The sequence below is a fragment of the Ranitomeya imitator genome, chromosome 2, assembly GCF_032444005.1.
Source record: "Ranitomeya imitator isolate aRanImi1 chromosome 2, aRanImi1.pri, whole genome shotgun sequence".
Taxonomy (NCBI): Eukaryota; Metazoa; Chordata; class Amphibia; order Anura; family Dendrobatidae; genus Ranitomeya; species Ranitomeya imitator.
The window spans coordinates 413208959-413233145 of NC_091283.1; the positions used below are offsets into that span (position 1 = coordinate 413208959).

At 43.2% G+C, this 24187-nt stretch overlaps 1 protein-coding gene across 1 annotated transcript in view; it reads right to left on the minus strand.

Moving 5' to 3' along the window:
* The window catches only part of SDK2 (sidekick cell adhesion molecule 2), an 839306-nt gene that overhangs the window by 78901 nt on the left and 736218 nt on the right, over nt 1–24187 (minus strand). The window contains exons 15-18 of the mRNA XM_069750729.1: nt 15378–15525; nt 13189–13329; nt 622–803; nt 213–328 (exon numbers count right to left, since the gene is read on the minus strand). Of these exons, the coding sequence (XP_069606830.1) occupies nt 213–328; nt 622–803; nt 13189–13329; nt 15378–15525 (587 nt within the window). The remainder of the gene's footprint in view (nt 1–212; nt 329–621; nt 804–13188; nt 13330–15377; nt 15526–24187) is intronic.

Genomic DNA, 24187 nt, shown 5'->3' on the forward strand with positions numbered 1-24187 from the left:
TGTGCCAAAAAGTAATAAAAATGTTTAACAACAAAATAAAGGGCTCTTTTAATTTTGCGCAATATTCATGAATCAGAACTACGTGTGCCATTTTCAAGAATTTGGTACAAAAAAAAAGACAATAAAAGAAAGGTGACTTAAAAAAATGCAAATATTGAATAAAAACAAAAAATAAAAACAAAGAGGAATGGGCCCGTGTATGAACATCATACCTTATACCCTTGGTTGATACCATTGACAAATTGCGGACTTGGTGGGCTCCAGGTATAACGGATTGCAGTGGAATTAAAAGCTTCTGCCTTTACATTTCCAGGGGCCACAGTTGGCACTAAAAAAATAAACATTATACATATATATATATATTAATTAACATGCAAATATATAAGTCCTAAGGTTCAGAATAGTCCGACAACTAGCGCCTTCTACCATTACTTATTATACATGTTCTCCATAGTGAAGCAGATCTAATATGTCTCGGTATTACAATCCCATATTCATGGATAATTACAGTGGGAAAATTCAGGTCTGGGGGCATTTAATCACAATCTCTCACCTTTCCCCATTGCATAATGTTACATTACATAATGTCAATAAGTCACACTATGGTCCTGGTCATCTCACCTCCCTGCAGGGTCCATTCAGTCACTTTTGCGCTAAATACTCCCAGTCCAGCGCTATTAAAAGCTGCAACCTCAATCTCATAATTGGTCCAGATAATGAGGTCCTCCAGGAGCAGGCTGGTGGTGTCTGGATTGGAGAGGTTTCTATACTGGTAGTCTACAGGCAGGCCAGAGAGACAGTATCTGCAGGGAAAGATGGTTGTGACACTTAGAGTGCAATACAAGAAAACGGGAAATTATTTTCCAGTAATAGTCAATGTACTGTATGTATATATATGACCCAACATTGAAATTGCAACACTAATAAGGAAGAGTCATGGAGTTAGGGAAATTATAGGATGGAGACATGTTACTGATATACAAATGGTGAAAAAATGGAAACAAAAAATTCAAAATATCTAGATTTATTCAGTCTGGAGTGTGAGTGCCACATGCAGAAATCTCAGCTGTTAATAATGAGGTTATTAATGGTTGTCTGCGGAAGGTTCTGCCACACTTAATGCACTTGGGCAAATCATCAAAATCCTCTACTGGCAGCTCCCTGCGCAATTGCCAACCAATGACATATATGCTAGATGGGAGACAAGTCCAGAGAACCTATTGGCCATTTTAGAACGCTTAAGCCACACATGTTGCTCACAATAGCACGAACAACATGCGGCCTCGTGTTGTGTTGAAAAATGGCTCTTAGGACACTTTGGAGAAATGTCCGCACCACTGGTTCTACCACCAAATCAGTGTAACATCGTGCTGTTGGTGGACCTGGAATGAAGAATAGAGGGGTCTAGCTACCATACATAATGCCACCAAATACTATAATTCCAGGATCAGGACCCATGTGACGTTCCCTCGTAAAGGTCTCTTCATGGAGTGGCGTTGCCTACGTAGACTCCAGATTTCTGAATATCACTGCATCCAAAACAAAAGCAGGACTCAACACTGAAGAGGACAGACCTCCATTCCAGCCTCCACTGTTGCCTTGCTCTGCATCATGACAGCCTTTGAGAGCGGTGGCATGAGGTGAATGGAGCACCTATAGCTGGATGTCTGACTCGTAACCTAAGGTCATGCATGCTTCTGATACTTTGTGCAGACACAGTTTGATTCCATAGATTTTGAATGTGATGTCTAGTTTCCCTTGAAGTACAGAATAAATCAATCGTGGAACTAGTGGTGCGACCATTTCTCCAATGTTTCTCAGGACCATTTTTTCAACATGACAACTTGAAGCTGTTGACTGTGAGCAGCCTGTGTGGCCTAAACGTTTTACCATGGCCTGGAGGGTCTCTGGACTTGTTTCCCATTGAGCACATCTGGAACGTCACCGGTCGGCAATTGCATAGGGAGCTGCCAGCAACAGATCTTGATGATTTGCTCAAGTGAAATCAGAGTGGCAGAACATATACCACTGATAGCAACCGAGGCTGTAAATGCAGGGATTTCTGCTCACGACGCTCATACTCTAGACTGAATGAATCCAGAAGTTTTGACATTTTTGTTCCCATACTACATCATTTTCAGGTCAGTAACATGTCTATCCATCCTGTGAGTTCCATAATGCCAAGTCTTTTTCTTCTTGCTGTTGGAATTGCAATGTTGAGGAGTATATACTGGTGCTTCTCACAAAATTAGAATATCATCAAAAAGTTAATTTATTTCAGTTGTTCAATACAAAAAGTGAAACTCATATATTATACAGAGGAATTACAAAGTGATCTATTTCAAGTGTTTATTTCTGTTAATGTTGATGATTATGGCTTACAGCAAATAAAGACACAAAAGTCATTTTCTCAGTAAATAATAATAATTAACAAAAAACACCTGCAAAGGATTCCTAAGCCTTTAAAAAAGTCACTTAGTCTGTTTCAGTAGGCTCCACAATCATGGGGAAGACTGCTAAGTTGACAGATGTCCAGAAGGCAGTCATTGACACACTCCACAAGGAGGGTAAGCCACAAAAGGTCATTGCTAAAGAAGCTGGCTGCTCACACAGTGTCGCATTCCTTGTGTCAAGCCACTCATGTCCAATAGACAACGCCATAAGCGTCTTACCTGGAACAAGGAGAAAAAGAACTGGACTGTTGCTCACTGGTCCAAGGTATTATTTTCAGATGAAAGTACATTTTGCATTTCATTTGGAAATCAAGGTCCCAGACTCTGGAGGAAGAGTGGAGAGGCCACAGTTCAAGCTGCTTGAGGTCTAGTGTGAAGTTTCCACAATCAGTGATGGTTTCGGGAGCCATGTCATCTGCTAGTGTAGGTCCACTGTGTTTTATCAAGACCAAAGTCAGCGCAGCCGTATACCAAGACATTTTAGAGCACTTCATGATTTCCTCTGCCGACAAGCTTCTTGGAGATGGAAATATCATTCTCCAGCAGGACTTGGCGCCTGTCCACACTGCCAAAAGTACCAATACCTGGTTTACACACAACAGTATCACTGTGCTTGATTGGCAGCAAACTCGCCTGACCTTAACCCTATAGATAATCTATGGGATATTGTCAAGAGGAAGATGAGAGACACCAGACCCAACAATGCAGACGAGATGAATGCTGCTATCAAAGCAACCTGGGCTTCCATAACACCTCAGCAGTGCCACAGGCTGATCGCCTCCATGCCATGCCGCATTGATGCAGTAATTGATGCAAAAGGAGCCCCGACCAAGTATTGAGTGTATTTACTGAACATACATTCAGTAGGCCAACATTTCAGATTTTAAAATCATTTTTCAAGCTGGTGTTATAAAGTATTCTAATTTATTGAGATAATGACTTTTGGGTTTTCATTGGCTGTAAGCCATAATCATCAACATTAACAGAAATAAACACTTGTAGTAGATCACTCTGTTTGTAATGACTCTATATAATATATGAGTTTCACTTTTTGTATTGAAGAACTGAAATAAATTAACTTTTTGATTATATTCTAACTTTGTGAGAAGCACCTGATTATTATTTCTCACTAATCCTTCTCTTACATGTATGATCCTTTCTGGCAGTCCTGCTTTTTCTTGATTATCCGGTCCACTTTCTTCCTTCAGGCTATCATTTGCATGGAAGATGTTCTGGAAAATGGGTCTTGGATGTAACGACACTCAGTAGGACATAGGCAACAAGGCTGCCAGTAGTAATAGCGCAACAGGAGCACATATTCTGCATGTAAACCTGCCAAAGGCTATGTATGGAGGAGGCTTGGGGAAGGTGCTAATATCCATAAGAAACGGACAACGTACAGTATATCACCTGGGACTTGTGTCCAATTCATAGAAAACACTCGTCATGGACAGAAATGAGCAATGGTTGGGGTAGTACCAATTTTATTAGCCCCAACATTCCCATTTTCTGAGAGCTGTAAATTTTGTATTTCTTTTTGTTTTGTTGATGGAGCTGTGTGGCATGGCTTGTTTTTTTTGTAGTGGGCTCTTGTTGGTACCATTTTAAGACATTTTCTTTTTTTATTGCATTTTTTAAAGGGAAGTGCGGTGACCGAAAAATTACCAAATTTTTTCTTTACAATGTTTCCAATATAGGGTAATCAATTTTTGATTTTCATAGATCTGACTTTTACAGATGCTGCAGTTCTGAATATTCTTTTTTTTGTATAAATCATTTTTATTGGTCACAGCAGTAAAGAATAAAGGTAAACCGTACAAACTTATAAATCAGTGCAATGATAGGCAATAATTTTAAGTCAAACAAGAAGAGCATAGTTACATTTATCTCTTGCGATATACTTTTCTGATTAATAATGCTCTTGACTATCCCGAAATTATGAATTATTAACATTAAAGAACTACCGGGATAGTTGGTAACAATTCTTAGATTCCTTTGTAAATATTTAAAATATAATATGTGTAATCAAAACTGGATATGAGGAGGACAAACATAGAAAGTAAGATAGAGGGAAGAAAAGAGGGTAGAAAGAAGAAGAAGAGAAGGGTAATTGAGGGGGTGAGGAATTCAGGGAAGGAGTGTGGCTACCCCCGTAGCCCAGCGGACAGGATACATGCCGAGAAACAGCCCGAAGGCATACGACAATAAGCTACATAGTGTGTCGGGTTCTGGAAACCCAGAGATCCAGTTCAGGAGTTTCCCTAAGAGCGATCCAAGGGGCCCATATGTTGTAGGTTTTCTCTACATTACCTGGTGACTGGTTTATCAACTGCTCCATTCTATAGATGCTATTAAGTTCTGCCACAAATTCTGTACGGGTAGGAAATTTTTCTTGTTTCCAAAACCTAGGGATTAGATTTCTGACTGCGGTAAGAAAGTGTCTGAGGATACCCCTCTTGAACCTAGATATTGATAGGTCGCATAGAGACAGCAATGCTAGACCTGCTGAAGGTTGGATCTGTGTGATAGACAACTTATTATGAAGTTCAAAGACAGCCAACCACAGATCCTTTACGGGGGGGCAATCCCACCAGATATGCATGTAAGAGCCTATTTCCTTTAAACATCTCCAGCAAGTGTCAGGGGTCGTGGGGAACACCGCATGCACCATGGCGGGGCATCTATACCATCTTGCTAGAATCTTATAGCTCCTCTCCTGTGATACCGCGCATAATGACGATCTGGAAGAGAAGAGAAGAATTTTTCCCCTTTCTTCAGATGACAAGGGCCTTCCCAGATCGTCCTCCCATTTCGAGAAAAACAATGGCCAACCCTGCAGTGGAGCCCTCCCCTCTTGGAAAATTTTATATAGCAGCGAGACAGTATGATCTGGGGGATTTGCTGATATGCAAAGCATCTCAAAGGAAGTTAGCGGCCTGCTGATATTGGCTTGTTTAGAGATTGAGTGGATATAACTTTTTAGTTGTTCATAGAAGAACCAATCGGTAGAGTGAGATTCTTCCTCCGGGAATAATTCCCGAAGGGACTTCATCCCAGTTTCTTTTAAGTAATCATGGATGATGGGTTTGGAGTCTTTTCTCTTATTTAGAAATGTCTCTCTATTCAGCCCTGCTGGAAAAGCAGAGTTGTCATAAATTGGAATTAAGGGGCCTGGGAGAGTTGTGATCTGAAGGTCTTTGTTCCGGTTTTTAATGAGAAGCAATATGTTTCGCGTGAGGAAAGGTATGTAGGTGCCCGATCCTAGCCCCCTGCCTCCTGTCCAAAGAACAACTTGGGGGTCACATCCGTTAAGATCGTTTTCCAGGTTTACCCACTTTTTGTTGTTTTTACTGTGATAAAGGTCTAGGATACAGGTTCCTATTGATGCATAACTATAAATCGCGAGATCCGGGAGACCCAATCCACCTGTCAGTTTAGATCTACTTAATGTTGTATATGAAATACGTGCCCGATTATGAGACCAAATAAAACGAGTAATTATTTGTTTAAGGCGGGAAAAGAAGGAAGCTGGTAGGTATAGGGGGATTGTTTGGAAAAAATATAAGAGGCGAGGCAGGAGGTCCATCTTAACTGCATTGATCCTACCCAGCCAGGACAATTGGAGCTTGTGCCATTTCTCCAAGTCTGAGTTTGTTTTTTGTAGGGTTGGTGCTAGGTTGGTTTCAAACAGTTTAGACGTTTTGCTTGTTATTTTAATACCTAAATAAGTAAGGGAATCAAAGCACCATTTAAATGGAAAGGACCTCCTTAATTGATCCACCAAGGGGAGTTGGAGTGAAATGTTTAGGATTTTGGATTTATGGGAATTCATTTTGAAGTTACTTAGGTGGCCGAATTTATGTAGCTCCGAAATGATATTTGGTAGGCTCGTAGAGGGGGATGTAATGTATAGCAGGATGTCATCTGCAAAAAGCGCTAGCTTATGTTCTTCAGAACGTAATTTTATACCATTAATTGATGGGTTGTTTCTCAGGGCCACAGCTAGATGCTCCATTGTTAGACTATATAAGAGGGGAGAGAGAGGGCACCCCTGCCTTGCACCATTCCTGATCGGGAACAATTCCGATAATGTGCCGTTTACCTTGACCTGGGCACTAGGACAAGAATATAGGGCGGAGATCCTACGCAGCATGTTTTCTTTTAGGCCAATTTCCTCTAGGGTCTGGGAAATAAATTCCCAATGGACCCGGTCAAAGGCCTTTTCCGCATCTATTGACATGATACACAGGGGGTCCCCCTCTCTGCCCGCTCTGTCAATTAGAGAAATGGTTCGGATTGTGTTGTCCCTTGCCTCTCGCCCTGGGACGAAGCCCACCTGGTCCTGGTTTATTAGTTTTGGTAGAAGAGGGCATAATCTATTGGCTAACATTTTTGCATATATTTTGATATCCAGATTTATTAAAGAGATCGGGCGGTAATTTTCGCACATAGAAGAGTCCTTGCCAGGCTTAGGAAGAACTGTTATGTGAGCGATGAGTGCCTGTGTAGGGAAAGAGCCCCCAAGAGAGACAAAATTACAAGCCTCCAGAAGTATTGGACTAAGCAGTGAGTTGAACGACTTGTAGAAGCCTGCCGAGAACCCATCAGGGCCCGGGCTCTTGCCCTGTTTCAGGGCGCTAATGGTTTCAGACACCTCCTCCACTGAGAATTCCTTTTCAAGATCTAGTAAATCGCCTTCTGGCAGAGAGGGTAGTTTATGTTCCTGTAAATATGATTTGATTTTGTTGCGGAGAGAATGTAGTGGAGCCTCTTTATAGTGACCCGCTATGTTGTATAGAGATTTATAGTATTCGCTAAAGTTGGAAAGAATATCTTTGGTGTTAAACACTTTCTTCCCCTCTTTGTTTTTAATAAAAGGAATGTAGGTATTGGGATTACGTTGATTGAGGGCTCTGGCCAAGAGTCTACCACTTTTATTGCCTAGCTGGTAAAAGCGGCTCTGGAGTCTTTCTCTGAGGCATTTAGATTTTTGGTCTATTAAAGATAGCAGTTTTTGTCTGGCCGAGGAGAGCCTAGCAAATGTGCTGGCCTCAAGGTCTCGTTTGTGTTTGTTTTCTAATTGGCTGAATATTCTTTTTTTTATTTCTTTGTTTTTAACTGAGGAAAAGGGAATTGATTTTTTTAGATTTTAAAAACATTTTTTTTTACTTCACATTATTTTATGATTGCAGATTTTTAATGTCCAAAGGGGACTTAAAATTGAATTGTTTTACAGTATTGGAGTATATAGGACAGAACATGGTCTCCTATGAAGCCCAGCCAAAGGAATACCCACACGGCAGTGATGAAGGTGCCTCAAGCAAGATGCATTAGCAAGCAACTGGCATCCTGAATTTATGTTGTGAGGGTAGGGGAGAAGGGCTCCTGAAAGGAAGCCTGGGTACGATAACACAATTCAAATGTCAGTGATTGACTGCAGCATTTAAGGAATTAACAGCAGTGATCGGAGCTAGCTCCAATCGCTTATTACATGAAGATGCCAACTGTATAACACAGGCTGCACCTGCCCTGTGTGAAGCGGCCTCAGCTCTTGAGCCTGCTGCAAACACTCACAAGTATACATACAGTTAGGGCCAGAAATATTTGGACAGTGACACAAGTTTTGTTATTTTAGCTGTTTACAAAAACATGTTCAGAAATACAATTATATATATAATATGGGCTGAAAGTGCACACTCCCAGCTGCAATATGATAGTTTCCACATCCAAATCGGAGAAAGGGTTTAGGAATCATAGCTCTGTAATGCATAGCGTCCTCTTTTTCAAGGGACCAAAAGTAATTGGACAATGGACTCTAAGGGCTGCAATTAACTCTGAAGGCGTCTCCCTCGTTAACCTGTAATCAATGAAGTAGTTAAAAGGTCAGGGGTGGATTCCAGGTGTGTGGTTTTGCATTTGGAAGCTGTTGCTGTGAGCAGACAACATGCGGTCAAAGGAACTCTCAATTGAGGTGAAGCAGAACATCCTGAGGCTGAAAAAAAAGAAAAAATCCATCAGAGAGATAGCAGACATGCTTGGAGTAGCAAAATCAACAGTTGGGTACATTCTGAGAAAAAAGGAATTGACTGGTGAGCTTGGGAACTCAAAAAGGCCTGGGCGTCCACGGATGACAACAGTGGTGGATGATCGCCACATACTTAATTTGGTGAAGAAGAACCCGTTCACAACATCAACTGAAGTCCAGAACACTCTCAGTGAAGTAGGTGTATCTGTCTCTAAGTCAACAGTAAAGAGAAGACTCCATGACAGTAAATACAAAGGGTTCACATCTAGATGCAAACCATTCATCAATACCAAAAATAGACAGGCCAGAGTTAAATTTGCAGAAAAACACCTCAAGAAGCCAGCTCAGTTCTGGAAAAGTATTCTATGGACAGATGAGACAAAGATGAACCTGTACCAGAATGATGGGAAGAAAAAAGTTTGGAGAAGAAAGGGAACGGCACATGATCCAAGGCACACCACATCCTCTGTAAAACATGGTGGAGGCAACGTGATGGCATGGGCATGCATGGCTTTCAATGGCACTGGGTCACTTGTGTTTATTGATGACATAAGAGCAGACAAGAGTAGCCGGATGAATTCTGAAGTGTACCGGGATATACTTTCAGCCCAGATTCAGCCAAATGCTGCAAAGTTGATTGGACGGCGCTTCATAGTACAGATGGACAATGACCCCAAGCATACAGCCAAAGCTACCCAGGAGTTCATGAGTGCCAAAAAGTGGAACATTCTGCAATGGCCAAGTCAATCTCCAGATCTAAACCCAATTGAGCATGCATTTCACTTGCTGAAATCCAGACTTAAGACGGAAAGACCCACAAACAAGCAAGACCTGAAGGCTGCGGCTGTAAAGGCCTGGCAAAGCATTAAGAAGGAGGAAACCCAGCGTTTGGTGATGTCCATGGGTTCCAGACTTAAGGCAGTGATTGCCTCCAAAGGATTTGCAACAAAATATTGAAAATAAAAATATTTTGTTTGGGTTATGTTTATTTGTCCAATTACTTTTGACCTCCTAAAATGTGGAGTGTTTGTAAAGAAATGTGTACAATTCCTACATTTTCTATCAGATATTTTTGTTCAACCCTTCAAATTAAACGTTACAATCTGCACTTGAATTCTGTTGTAGAGGTTTCATTTCAAATCCAATGTGGTGGCATGCAGAGCCCAACTCGCGAAAATTGTGTCACTGTTCAAATATTTCTGGCCCTAACTGTATGTCATTTAGTGGGAAGGGGATAACGTTCTTTGCATCTTACTGCAGAAAGACCAGAGGGGTCTGCAGACAGGTAGTGGCATTATTTTTTCTTATAATTTTTGTGTATTTTTTATGTTTAGTGCCATTTTTCTCTCTAATTCAGAATTGACTTTTAAATGACATTTACGTTGTCCTGTATCTAGCTGTTTACATGTTTTCTGTTGTGTCTACATCTGATTAATTCCTTCCGTGTTTCACAATAATCCTCTCCAGTGCTCATCACATGCAGCGAGTCTCCTAATAATCTCTGCACCTCTCCTCTCTTGTTAGCCTCTTGCTTTTGCATTGCATATGACTCCCCCCCACCTTCTCTATTCTCTACTTCACGTCACTGTACCCCGCTCTCTAACACCGTTAAGGTCACAAAGTAAATTGCTCATCTCTTGCTATCCATGTCTTACACAGGTTCCTTCTGTGCGAACGCCATGCCTGTGATGCTTTGCTAAACCCTGTTTTTCACAGCTCATTGTCCAGGACAGGAAGACATGGTTGACCTGCAGGTGTGACATAATATATACTAATCGGGTCGTGTGACAATATACTGGCTAATTAAAATACAATTAGAGTCAGGATTTAATGTAATTTTTATGTGAGAGTGTTATTTGAGACTTGTATAATTCGTAAGGAGGTCACATTGCCCCAATTCAATCAAAACACTTAAAGTTCCCCGTACACCTCAGATAGTGGATAACAAATGCTCGCTCGACAGTTATCTCTCTCAACACCAGAATACAGATACACACATGGATCAGATAGAAGTGCATGTGTTTTCAATGGGGAGAGTGGAGTAAGGTAAGCCACTGCCAGATACAATGGAACAAAAGGATCTAGTGTAATACAACACGTGTGCCAAGGACCAGTTATTGCTCTTATTTTATGCCTGAGTAATCCGTTTTTTGTTTTTTAAAAATCCGCTGTATGATTCCAGAGATACGGGCCTTCTTATTTAGTGCAAATTTTTATGATCTTTACTGAGTGGGTGTGATTCAACAGATCCTCTGGGGTGTGTCTTTAGGTTATTCTGCATAATTACCATATTAGCCACGCCCCATTAGTAAAGACCATAAAAAGTTAGCACTAAGTAAAAAGGCCTATATCTCTAAAACTGCTTAGCAGATTTAAAAAAATAAAAAATAGACAACTGATTACTCAGCGGAGCAGCAGGAACAAACTAAAATTTTTTAAAAAACTGTCCTGTCTTGACCTGGTGACAGGTCTGCTTTACATAGAAGCACATGCTGTTTTTTGTAAAAGTGAACACCTTCATATCATAGACGCCAAAGTTATGGTGTGTACTGCCTTTATCCAAGACGATGGAGGAGGTGGAGCAATGTTGTATATTGGTAAGGGCTCTTGATTATTATATACTAGATGGCAGCCCGATTCTAAAGAATCGGGAGTCTAGAATCCATATATACTTTATTTATTCAAATGTAAGAATAATACAATTAATAAATAATAGTAAGAAAGAACAAAAATAATAGGCAGTATATGGAGAAAACACCAAACAAAAGTTCAAAATTGGTGTGAAAATGTCACTGAACCACTTCACAACTAAATATATATAGTTTTGGTAAATGGTATTATCATTTTTTTGACGAAATTCGGCAGGAGCTTGAAGAGCAACGTCACTGGGCCCGCCTCCACGCAGTAGAAACTTGCTGTGAGGTAAAAATTCAAAAATCACACCAAAATGGCGGGCGGAGTGTGTCACAGTACGGCACGTTTCTGATTGGTCGCTCGCAGCAGGCGGCAACCAATCAGACACTGGACACTGTTGACGTCACTTATCTCCGGACATTAGCTCCGGACATTAGCTCCGGACATTAGCTCCGGACATTATCTCCGCACATTAGCTCCGGACATTAGCTCCGGACATTAGCTCCGGACAAAGCCACGGAAGTTGGCACAAATTGCAGGAAGTAGTATTCTAGGCAATTAATCTCCGGACATTAGCTCCGGACATTAGCTCCGGACATTAGCTCCGGACAAAGCCACGGAAGTTGGCACAAATTGCAGGAAGTAGTATTCTAGGCAATTATATATTAGATGACACTGTGTTATCTCCTCGGAGTTCTATTAATTGCTGATCCATAATTTAGTCTTCCATAAAATCTTTTGATATGCTGAAATAACTCATGGAAGGTGGGGTTTGTTGGTTGTAGTAAGCTTTAAACTTTTGGCTTGGGGCACATGGGAACAAGTGTAGGAATGCAAGTTATAATATTCATCTCCTGACTTTGAAAGAGAGATGTCTAGATTGGAAAAATCATTTTCATGTGTCCTATTAAACCTGGACGATAAATAAGCAAGACAGAAAAAGAATCGATGTCTTCGAAATGTGGTGCTTGAGAAGGATGTTATCAATACCAAAGATAGCAAGACCAAATAAATCAATTTTGGAACAAATCAAACCAGACATGTGACTCGAAGCAAGGATCACCAAGCTACGACTTGAATACTTTGGACACATCATAAGAAGACAGCAATCACTGGAGAATGAGATCATGGGTGAAAGAATAGAAGGAACAAGGTGAAGAGGAAGACCAGCAACCCGATGGCTTGATACTATCAAGATAATGGGGAGAAGATCCTGGTGGACCTATCTAGGCTTCTACAAGATCGATCTTCCTACAGATCGCTCCTCCATCAAGTCACCATGGCTCGAAATCGAGCCAAAGGCTGTTAGATAATAAAAATAAAAGGGCAGTTCCTCTGCTTTGGATCATCTCTTGACCATAGAAGAGGGTAGTTGTTATAGAGGACCAGCAACATGTGTAATGCTATATTTATCCTGCGGTGGTGCTAACACTTACTGTCTTGTGTTTCCACAGATCACAGCTGATTGCTATGGGGGTCCCAGTAAGGTGATGCTTTGCGATCTGCTAATATTAAGAGACGCTTCTAACTGATCAAAATCGTCCAAAGCTGAGAACCCCTTACAGTGAGGCATCTGGAGGATATCTGAAATGGACTTTATCCAGGGTGCAATTTGTCTTTTTTTAAAAAAAAGGGGGATTCCGATTCACATTTTGTTTTGATACCTGAACAACTTTCTAGTGCTGGAAATTATCTCCCAAGTTGATGGTCTTCAGTATGGCTTTTTCCAGTAATTATCGCCAACACTAAAATGCATTGCAAGTAGAGTTCAGAAAAAAAAAGTGTAGGGCCCTGGCCCAGATGTCGCGTCCATGACAGGTGGACCAGAGCCAAGCCAACCTCCCTATTCTAGCAGGCATCCTAGGCGTCTCTTCTGATTTGTTGACCTGGCATGACATCATGTGATGACCTACTAATCAGAGATTCTTCAGGCATGTCGACAGGTAGAGAGAGTTTTGCGGGACTCTGGTCCAACGGTCAGAGTTTTCCAACGTTGCCAAGGTCCTGCAAATATTTCAGCTCAGGCATTGTCCATTGTCCCTTTAAAAAAGGGTCTGCTTTTGACAGTTTACCCACCTGATGACATATCCCTTCAAGACTCCATTTTGGTGATTCTCTGGAGGAGACTGCCACTGGATCATAATGGATTGGTTTGTACGCCCAGTAGCCAGGACATGTTGAGGAGCAGCACTGGGAGGTTCTTCGGGAAGTGTCACGCTGAGGAGAAAAGACCAGCCTGCTTAGTATTAGACCCACAAAAGCAGTATTACTACCCTGACATTGAGAGTACAGCGATAGCGGCCGCAGAGCATTGTATGCTGCTTCTATCATACCCTTATCGGCTTGATACTTTGACAAAGAACAAAGCATAGAGCGAAACTCTACATTATGGTAATGAAAAGTTTACCCGAGAAATTCATCAAACTTGGCTGAGTTCTGGCAAACCACAAAAAAAAAAAAAGCTGAGCTCATTTCAACAGGGATGCTCCTCTGAGATAAGCGGCGTTTCTTCCCGCAGCTAGAGGAAGTACTAAGAGTTCTGTGCAGACACAGACTTAGAAAATGGATTATTCATGTTATTTAGCAACTCTTCTTTTATTAACAGACAGGCAAAATCTTTAAAAAAAAAATCTTAGTAAGTTATCCGAAATGTTTATACCTCCAGAATGTAATTTTATTTCCAGCCTCAAACATGTTCGAATATATTTTCAACAATATCAATATATGAATGAGTGCGCAAGTGAGCAATTTCTGGCATGTTGGGGTTACATATCGTACATCTTTCATACATCTTCGAGGGTCAGGGCTAGGAGAAGTAGACTGTCACCTCAACACTAAAGAAAGACCAATTGTGCATAGATAAGGTTTAACGTGGACCTGTCAAACTTTTATCCCCTCAACCATTAATAGGTCAATGGATCCCTTTACAACATAAGCTAGTTGATCCCTTTATGACTCCAAAGTGCCTTTTCAGCAGTGAGAAATCGCGTTTTTTCATTTCAGTCTTGAAGTGCATTGTGGTGTGACGCTGCACTTACAGCTTCTCAACCTTTGCTGTATTCCCAAACTAGCAGCACCCTTCCTTTTCTGATTGACAAGTCAGTGGTCTTGTACCAGAGCAAACACCCTTTGAATCAGTCGGGAGAGGGTGACGCTAGCGGAGAGATACAGCAGAGGCCGAGAAGCTGTAAGTGCATCTTCAAGCCATAATGCACTTCCAGGCTGAACTTCAAAATGCGATTTCTCACTGCTGAAGAACAATTTTGGGGTCATAAAGTGATCAACTGGATTATCTTCTATAGTACTTCATAGTTATTGCTTTTGTTGAGGGGGTAACTTTTTCTGAAAGATCCCCATCTATACAGTTGGTCTTCCTTAACCATTGTACATGACGGTCTACTCACCGTATCCTTCGAAGATGTACCAGATCTAACCCCAACATGCCAAAATTGCTTACTTGCATCACAAAGGGATCAACAGGCTTATCTTTTATAGAGCTACACAGTCATATTAATGTTTTTTTGGGGAGGTTTCAAGTCTCTGGCAGGTTCCCTTTAATGTGCATCGTCTATGCAGCGCTACTTAGTATGTTGGTGCAGTCGTACGTATGGTCACATCATTGAGATTAATAAAAGACCAGGGAATGGCTGGAAGAAGAATCCGTCAGCAATTTTTTTAAATATACAGTATATATGATTATGATAAAAGCAGAGAGTTGCATTCCTCACTGCAGCCTGTGGCCAGGTGAAGGGTTAAAGGTTTGCAGAATCTACAGAGATACATGATGTTTGGAGTCTAGTAATATATGCATCTCCTGACTCCCTGAATCACAAGCTCAAGAATTCAGTGCAGCTGCAAAAAAACATTAAAAAAAAAAATAAAAAATTCAGGATAATCCACTGAGGAAAGGCTTCACAATTATTGAATCTTTTACTTTTCATAAAAGCAGGAAAAATAAAACAAGTGTCTTACTGCTGAGGAGGTACCCCAACTTCAAAGTGCCTGACATCTACCAGAAACAGCCAGATCTTACATAAATTCTGTTTAACATATGTATCTGCAGCGACTGATTATGTCTTACAATGTGTCTCCCTGTGTAATGGGCTCCCAGGATACAAATGAAAAGTAAGACAGACAATACAGACCCTAGTTTACCTCCCTGATGAGACAGTGGAGGCAACAAATTATGTTTCTTCTCATTTGTAGGGAACAGAACCTGGAGTTTGGGCACAGATACTTATCAATACTTAATTCTGTATTCTTACCGCTGTGTCTCTTTGCTAAACTGTCCTTTGCCGACGTCATTCACAGCACAAAGGCGGAACTGGTAGGAGCGAGCCGGGATGAGGTTCCTCACAACGAATGAGGCATAGGTAGGGTCCATATTGGCAAATAGGATGGACCAAGGGGTATCTGTAAAAGAGATAAGACCGAAGATCACATCCAAAAGTAGATTAATGCAGATGATGGTCTATACAAATGTCCTAGCTAAGTGTACAAACCATGGTTATATTCTTCTAAATAGATGGCAGTATTATATTTCTGTGTTTACTCATTAGGAAAATTAGCTTCAGTCATCGCCAATTGAGAATATAACGACTGTAATACTGCCCCCTATGTACAAGAGTACGACTACTATAATACTGCCCCCATGTACAAGAATGTAACTACAATAATAATGCTCCTATGTACAAGAATATAACTACTGTAATCCTGCTGCTATGAAGAGGAATATTACTACTATAATACTGCTCCTATATACAAAAATATAACTAATATAATACTGCTCCTATGTACAAGAATATAGCTACCATAACACTGCCCTATATACAGAAGTATAACTACTATAATACTGTCCCTATGTACAAGAATATACGGTAACTACTATAATACTGTTCGCTATGTACAAGAATATAACTACTATAATACTGCCCTATATAGAAAAGTATAACTACTATAATACTGTCCCTATGTACAAGAATATAACTACTATAATACTGCCCGCTATGTACAAGAATATAACTACTATAATACTGCCCTATATACAAAAGTATAACTACTATAATACTGTCCCTATGTACAAGAATATAACTACTATAATACAGCCCCCTACGTGCAAGAATATAACTACTGTAATACTGTCCTTCATGTATGAGAATATAACTATTATAATACTGCCCCCAATGTACAAGAATATAACTACTATAATACTGCCCCTATGAACAAGAATATAACTACTCCCCCTACATACACAAATAGAAATACTATAATACTTCCCCTGTGTACAAAAATATAACTACTATAATACTGCTCCCTATGTACCCGAATATAACTACGGTACTGGAATACTGCCCTCTAGAGTTGAGCGACCTTGACCTTTTTAGAGTCGAGCCGGGTTTCGCGAAACCCGACTATCTCAAAAGTCGGGTCGAGTGAAATCGGCCGATTATGACGTAAAGTCGGGATCGACCGAAACACGAAACCCAATGCAAGTCAATGGGGCAGCATAGTCGGCAGTGAGTGGGGGCCAGGAAAACACCTAGAGTGCCCATTTTAATGTCAAAACCATCCATTCTTCTTAATGAAGCTTGTCAAGCGTAATTTACCTTATAATAATTGGAAGGCATTTGAAATTGGGGGTCATTTGGCTAAAGTTGTGGTGGGTAGGGCTGGTTCAAGTAATTAGTGGGCCCAGGAAATCTGGACCACGTCACGGCAGTGGAGCAGGGAGAGGTAAGTATTTCAACTTTGCAAGTGCTGTGAACCTGAGCAAGCAGGGGGGGCCCACTCGTTGGCATTGGCACTGGCACAGGGCCCCTCAAAGTACAGCGGTGTGTTTGCACGGCGGGGGCGCCTCCCACCGGCAGCAACACTTTTGCGTACTATGAGAGGCCCTGTGCCAGTGACGTCGCCAACTAGTATTCCTCCCCCCCACCTGATGAAGGAACCTGCACTTTCATCTGCACCTTCCTCTTTGTCCCCGTGTAAGGTGGTATGGTATGCGGGAAGAGCAACCTGACTTTCAGCAGGGTCACAATGTTGTTGTGTAGCGTGCACGGGGAATGTTGCGTTATGGGTCAATGTACCAGCAGACTCATCTATCACTGGCTGGGCAATGGGCAGGATGAGGAGGAAACACAGATATAGGCCCAAAGAATAAAGTTGGCTAAATGCAGTTCAAAATTGGTAACACAGGAATAACCAGGGGGCATTGCAGTGGAGGACAACTGGAATGAGAGGCTGACACAGAGAGTAGGCCCAAATCAGTAAGTAGTCGAAATGCAGTTCAAAATTGGCAACCGTAGTAAACAGGCGGCACAGCTTTGTTCAGTGGAGGAGAACAGCAAGGAGTGGCAGACACCGATAGTAGGCCCCAACCCAACTAGTAGGCAAAATGCAGTCTAACATTAACAACTACTTAACGAGCGCCTGAAAACGGAATTTCAGGACAGGAAACCAGGAGAACAGCAAGGAGTGGCAGACACCGATAGTAGGCCCCAAACCAACTAGTACGCCAAATGCAGTTGTTCCATTTAACCACAATTTAATGAGAGCCTGAAGATAGAAGTTCAGGAAAGGCAACCTGGAGAACACCTTGGAGTGGAACACACCATCTCTCTACACCCCATACCCAATTTGTAGGCCTAATGCAGTGTAGTTTCCAAGAACTACTAAACGAGAGCCGGAAGATCGAAGCTCAGGAAAGGCAACCTGGAGAACACCTTGGAGTGGAACACACCATCTCTCTACACCCCATACCCAATTTGTAGGCCTAATGCAGTGTAGTTTCCAACAACTACTAAACGAGAGCATGAAGATCGAAGCATTGGCGAGGAAACCTGGGGAACACCTTGGAGTGGAACACACCATCTCTCTACACCCCATACCCAATTTGTAGGCCTAATGCAGTGTAGTTTCCAAGAACTACTAAACAAGAGCCGGAAGATCGAAGCTCAGGAAAGGCAACCTGGAAAACACCTTGGAGTGGAACACACCATCTCTCTACACCCCATACCCAATTTGTAGGCCTAATGCAGCGTAGTTTCCAACAACTACTAAACGAGAGCATGATGATCGAAGCATTGGCGAGGAAACCTGGGGAACACCTTGGAGTGGAACACACCATCTCTCTACAGTGGAACACACCATCTCTCTACACCCCATACCCAATTTGTAGGCCTAATGCAGCGTAGTTTCCAACAACTACTAAACGAGAGCCGGAAGATCGAAGCTCAGGAAAGGCAACCTGGGGAACACCTTGGAGTGGAACACACCATCTCTCTACACCCCATACCCAATTTGTAGGCCCAATGCAGCGTAGTTTCCAACAACTACTAAACGAGAGCCGGAAGATCGAAGCTCAGGAAAGGCAACCTGGGGAACACCTTGGAGTGTAACAAACCCTCTCTCTACACCACGGAAGGGCTGATTCTTAGGAAGGAAGGCTGTCGGAAAGAAGCAGGGCGCGTCCGAGGGTGATTATATTCTTATTAGGTATATACTCACCCTCGGACGCGCCCTGCTTCTTTATTTGTAATGAATGTTTATTTGCAATGTGGTTTTGACTTACTCTATTTTTTTGGTAAATAATGATTTTATTATTTTCATTGTTTTGCATCTTCTTGGCAATAATATAAAGAAGACGCGACAGGACAACACTCGGTGGATGCCATATCTGTGTTTAAAATTGAAAAAACCTTTCAGTTAACTACTTGCAGGAGAAAGTTATTGTAGCTGGTGGCCATTTTTAGTACTGTACCAGATTTTTGTTGTATGTGTTTGTTTTTAATGTTAAAATGTCTGCATTTGATATCTCTCCAGTATTTTCTTTTTTATAAGCAAAATACTTATTTTTATATTTTCTGATGTTGGTTCCAGGGGTACACGGGCAGCAGTGGTGTGGTCAGTGGAGGCCTAGTGGAAGGAGTGACCGCAGACAGGCATCGAAGGCCTAAAATAATAACACATGGCTGTAGGCAATTTTAAATTGGTTTCAGGGGTACACGGGCAGCAGTGCCCTGGTCAGTGTAGTAGTAGTTGAAAGAATGGACCGCAGACAGGCATCGAAGGCCTAAAATAAAAAAATTGGGCTGGCTGTAGGCAATTTTAAATTGGTTCCAGGGGTACACGGGCAGCAGTGGTGTGGTCAGTGGAGGCCTAGTGGAAGGAGTGACCGCAGACAGGCATCGAAGGCCTAAAATAATAACACATGGCTGTAGGCAATTTTAAATTGGTTCCAGGGGTACACGGGCAGCAGTGGTGTGGTCAGTGGAGGCCTAGTGGAAGGAGTGACCGCAGACAGGCATCGAAGGCCTAAAATAATAACACATGGCTGTAGGCAATTTTAAATTGGTTCCAGGGGTACACGGGAAGCAGTGGTGTGGTCAGTGGAGGCCTAGTGGAAGGAGTGACCGCAGACAGGCATCGAAGGCCTAAAATAATAACACATGGCTGTAGGCAATTTTAAATTGGTTCCAGGGGTACACGGGCAGCAGTGCCCTGGTCAGTGTAGTAGTAGTTGAAAGAATGGACCGCAGACAGGCATCGAAGGCCTAAAATAAAAAAATTGGGCTGGCTGTAGGCAATTTTAAATTGGTTCCAGGGGTACACGGGCAGCAGTGGTGTGGTCAGTGGAGGCCTAGTGGAAGGAGTGACCGCAGACAGGCATCGAAGGCCTAAAATAATAACACATGGCTGTAGGCAATTTTAAATTGGTTCCAGGGGTACACGGGCAGCAGTGGTGTGGTCAGTGGAGGCCTAGTGGAAGGAGTGACCGCAGACAGGCATCGAAGGCCTAAAATAATAACACATGGCTGTAGGCAATTCTAAATTGGTTACAGGGGTACACGGGCAGCAGTGCCCTGGTCAGTGTAGTAGTAGTTGAAAGAATGGACCGCAGACAGGCATCGAAGGCCTAAAATAAAAAAATTGGGCTGGCTGTAGGCAATTTTAAATTGGTTCCAGGGGTACACGGGCAGCAGTGGTGTGGTCAGTGGAGGCCTAGTGGAAGGAGTGACCACAGACAGGCATCGAAGGCCTAAAATAATAACACATGGCTGTAGGCAATTTTAAATTGGTTCCAGGGGTACACGGGCAGCAGTGCCCTGGTCAGTGTAGTAGTAGTTGAAAGAATGGACCGCAGACAGGCATCGAAGGCCTAAAATAAAAAAATTGGGCTGGCTGTAGGCAATTTTAAATTGGTTCCAGGGGTACACGGGCAGCAGTGGTGTGGTCAGTGGAGGCCTAGTAGAAGGAGTGACCGCAGACAGGCATCGAAGGCCTAAAATAATAACACATGGCTGTAGGCAATTTTAAATTGGTTCCAGGGGTACACGGGCAGCAGTGCCCTGGTCAGTGTAGTAGTAGTTGAAAGAATGGACCGCAGACAGGCATCGAAGGCCTAAAATAAAAAAATTGGGCTGGCTGTAGGCAATTTTAAATTGGTTCCAGGGGTACACGGGCAGCAGTGGTGTGGTCAGTGGAGGCCTAGTGGAAGGAGTGACCGCAGACAGGCATCGAATGCCTAAAATAATAACACATGGCTGTAGGCAATTTTAAATTGGTTCCAGGGGTACACGGGCAGCAGTGGTGTGGTCAGTGGAGGCCTAGTGGAAGGAGTGACCACAGACAGGCATCGAAGGCCTAAAATAATAACACATGGCTGTAGGCAATTTTAAATTGATTCCAGGGGTACACGGGCAGCAGTGCCCTGGTCAGTGTAGTAGTAGTTGAAAGAATGGACCGCAGACAGGCATCGAAGGCCTAAAATAAAAAAATTGGGCTGGCTGTAGGCAATTTTAAATTGGTTCCAGGGGTACACGGGCAGCAGTGGTGTGGTCAGTGGAGGCCTAGTGGAAGGAGTGACCGCAGACAGGCATCGAAGGCCTAAAATAATAACACATGGCTGTAGGCAATTTTAAATTGGTTCCAGGGGTACACGGGCAGCAGTGCCCTGGTCAGTGTAGTAGTAGTTGAAAGAATGGACCGCAGACAGGCATCGAAGGCCTAAAATAAAAAAATTGGGCTGGCTGTAGGCAATTTTAAATTGGTTCCAGGGGTACACGGGCAGCAGTGGTGTGGTCAGTGGAGGCCTAGTGGAAGGAGTGACCGCAGACAGGCATCGAAGGCCTAAAATAATAACACATGGCTGTAGGCAATTTTAAATTGGTTCCAGGGGTACACGGGCAGCAGTGGTGTGGACAGTGGAGGCCTAGTGGAAGGAGTGACCGCAGACAGGCATCGAAGGCCTAAAATAATAACACATGGCTGTAGGCAATTTTAAATTGGTTCCAGGGGTACACGGGCAGCAGTGCCCTGGTCAGTGTAGTAGTAGTTGAAAGAATGGACCGCAGACAGGCATCGAAGGCCTAAAATAAAAAAATTGGGCTGGCTGTAGGCAATTTTAAATTGGTTCCAGGGGTACACGGGCAGCAGTGGTGTGGTCAGTGGAGGCCTAGTGGAAGGAGTGACCGCAGACAGGCATCGAAGGCCTAAAATAATAACACATGGCTGTAGGCAATTTTAAATTGGTTCCAGGGGTACACGGGCAGCAGTGGTGTGGACAGTGGAGGCCTAGTGGAAGGAGTGACCGCAGACAGGCATCGAAGGCCTAAAATAATAACACATGGCTGTAGGCAATTTTAAATTGGTTCCAGGGGTACACGGGCAGCAGTGGTGTGGTCAGTGGAGGCCTAGTGGAAGGAGTGACCGCAGACAGGCATCGAAGGCCTAAAATAATAACACATGGCTGTAGGCAATTTTAAATTGGTTCCAGGGGTACACGGGCAGCAGTGCCCTGGTCAGTGTAGTAGTAGTTGAAAGAATGGACCGCAGACAGGCATCGAAGGCCTAAAATAAAAAAATTGGGCTGGCTGTAGGCAATTTTAAATTGGTTCCAGGGGTACACGGGCAGCAGTGGTGTGGTCAGTGGAGGCCTAGTGGAAGGAGTGACCGCAGACAGGCATCGAAGGCCTAAAATAATAACACATGGCTGTAGGCAATTTTAAATTGGTTCCAGGGGTACACGGGCAGCAGTGGTGTGGTCAGTGGAGGCCTAGTGGAAGGAGTGACCGCAGACAGGCATCGAAGGCCTAAAATAATAACACATGGCTGTAGGCAATTTTAAATTGGTTCCAGGGGTACACGGGCAGCAGTGGTGTGGTCAGTGGAGGCCTAGTGGAAGGAGTGACCGCAGACAAGCATCGAAGGCCTAAAATAATAACACATGGCTGTAGGCAATTTTAAATTGGTTCCAGGGGTACACGGGCAGCAGTGGTGTGGTCAGTGGAGGCCTAGTGGAAGGAGTGACCGCAGACAGGCATCGAAGGCCTAAAATAATAACACATGGCTGTAGGCAATTTTAAATTGGTTCCAGGGGTACACGGGCAGCAGTGGTGTGGTCAGTGGAGGCCTAGTGGAAGGAGTGACCACAGACAGGCATCGAAGGCCTAACATAACAAAAATGTCAATACAATGGTATTGTCAGTGGCAGGCATTGAAGGATGTCAGCGCATAGACTAAACATTGGTGGAGCTGTGAGATAATTTTGCAAGTGGTAGAGCACTGTTTGAGCTGGGGTGGGGGGAAACTGTCTTGTGGCCGGCGGTACAGGCCCAGGGCCCCTCATATTACAACGGTGTGTCTGACGTTGGGTGCGCACCACCACCGCCAGAGACACTTTATTGTACTAGGAGGGACCCAGTGGCAGTGCCGTCGACCAAAAGCGGGCTCACCCACCTCTTCAGACAAACTGCACTCTCACGGGTGCTGTCGCCAAGTGTCGATACCACGGCCCCGTGTGGGGAGTTTGGCCATTTAGTGAGGTGTAAACATGTCGTATGCTGGACAATCAGGTGCAGAAAATTACGAGATTGGAAAAGGCATTCAGAATAGTCCACAGGCAAGACCTTTTCATAGGAAAGCTAGGTGTCAGCCGGGCAAGGTGGGGCAAAAGATTTCGAAATCCAGTTGTGGTTCATTTTAATGAAGGTTAGATCATCTACATTTTGGGTAGCCAGACGAGTCCTTTTTTCTGTTAGTATTGAACCTGCAGCACTGAATACTCTTTCTGATAGGACACTAGCTGCCGGGCAAGCAAGCTCCTGCAATGCATATTCTGCCAATTCTGGCCAGGTGTCTAATTTTGATGCCCAGTAATCAAATGGGAATGACGGTTGAGGGAGAACATCGATAAGGGATGAAAAATAGTTTGTAACCATACTGGACAAATGTTGTCTCCTGTCACTTTGAATTGATGCTGCAGTACCTGTCCTGTCTGCGGTCATAGCAAAATCACTCCACAACCTGGTCAGAAAACCCCTCTGGCCAACGCCACTTCTGATTTCTGCCCCTCTAACTCCTCTGGTCTGCTGGCCCCTGCAGCTCGTGTGAGAACGATCACGGGCGCTGTGTGCAGGGAATGCCAGAAGCAAACGGTCAACAAGAGTTGATTGTTTGGTTGCTAATATTAGTTCCAAGTTCTCATGTGGCATTATATTTTGCAATTTGCCTTTATAGCGAGGATCAAGGAGGCAGGCCAACCAGTAATCGTCATCATTCATCATTTTAGATATGCGTGTGTCCCTTTTGAGGATACGTAAGGCATAATCCGCCATGTGGGCCAAAGTTCCAGTTCTCAAATCTGCGGTTGTGCTTGGTTGAGGGGCAGTTTCAGGCAAATCAACGTCACTTGTGTCCCTCAAAAAACCAGAACCCGGCCTTGCCGCGCCACCAATTTCCAGTGGCCCCGGAAAAGCTTCCTCATTAAAAATATAATCATCCCCATCATCCTCCTCGTCCTCCTCCTCCTCTTCGCCCGCTACCTCGTCCTGTACACTGCCCTGGCCAGACAATGGCTGACTGTCATCAAGGCTTTCCTCTTCCTCAGCTGCAGACGCCTGATCCTTTATGTGCGTCAAACTTTGCATCAGCAGACGCCTTAGGGGGATGCTCATGCTTATTATGGCGTTGTCTGCACTAACCAGCCGTGTGCATTCCTCAAAACACTGAAGGACTTGACACATGTCTTGAATCTTCGACCACTGCACACCTGACAACTCCATGTCTGCCATCCTAC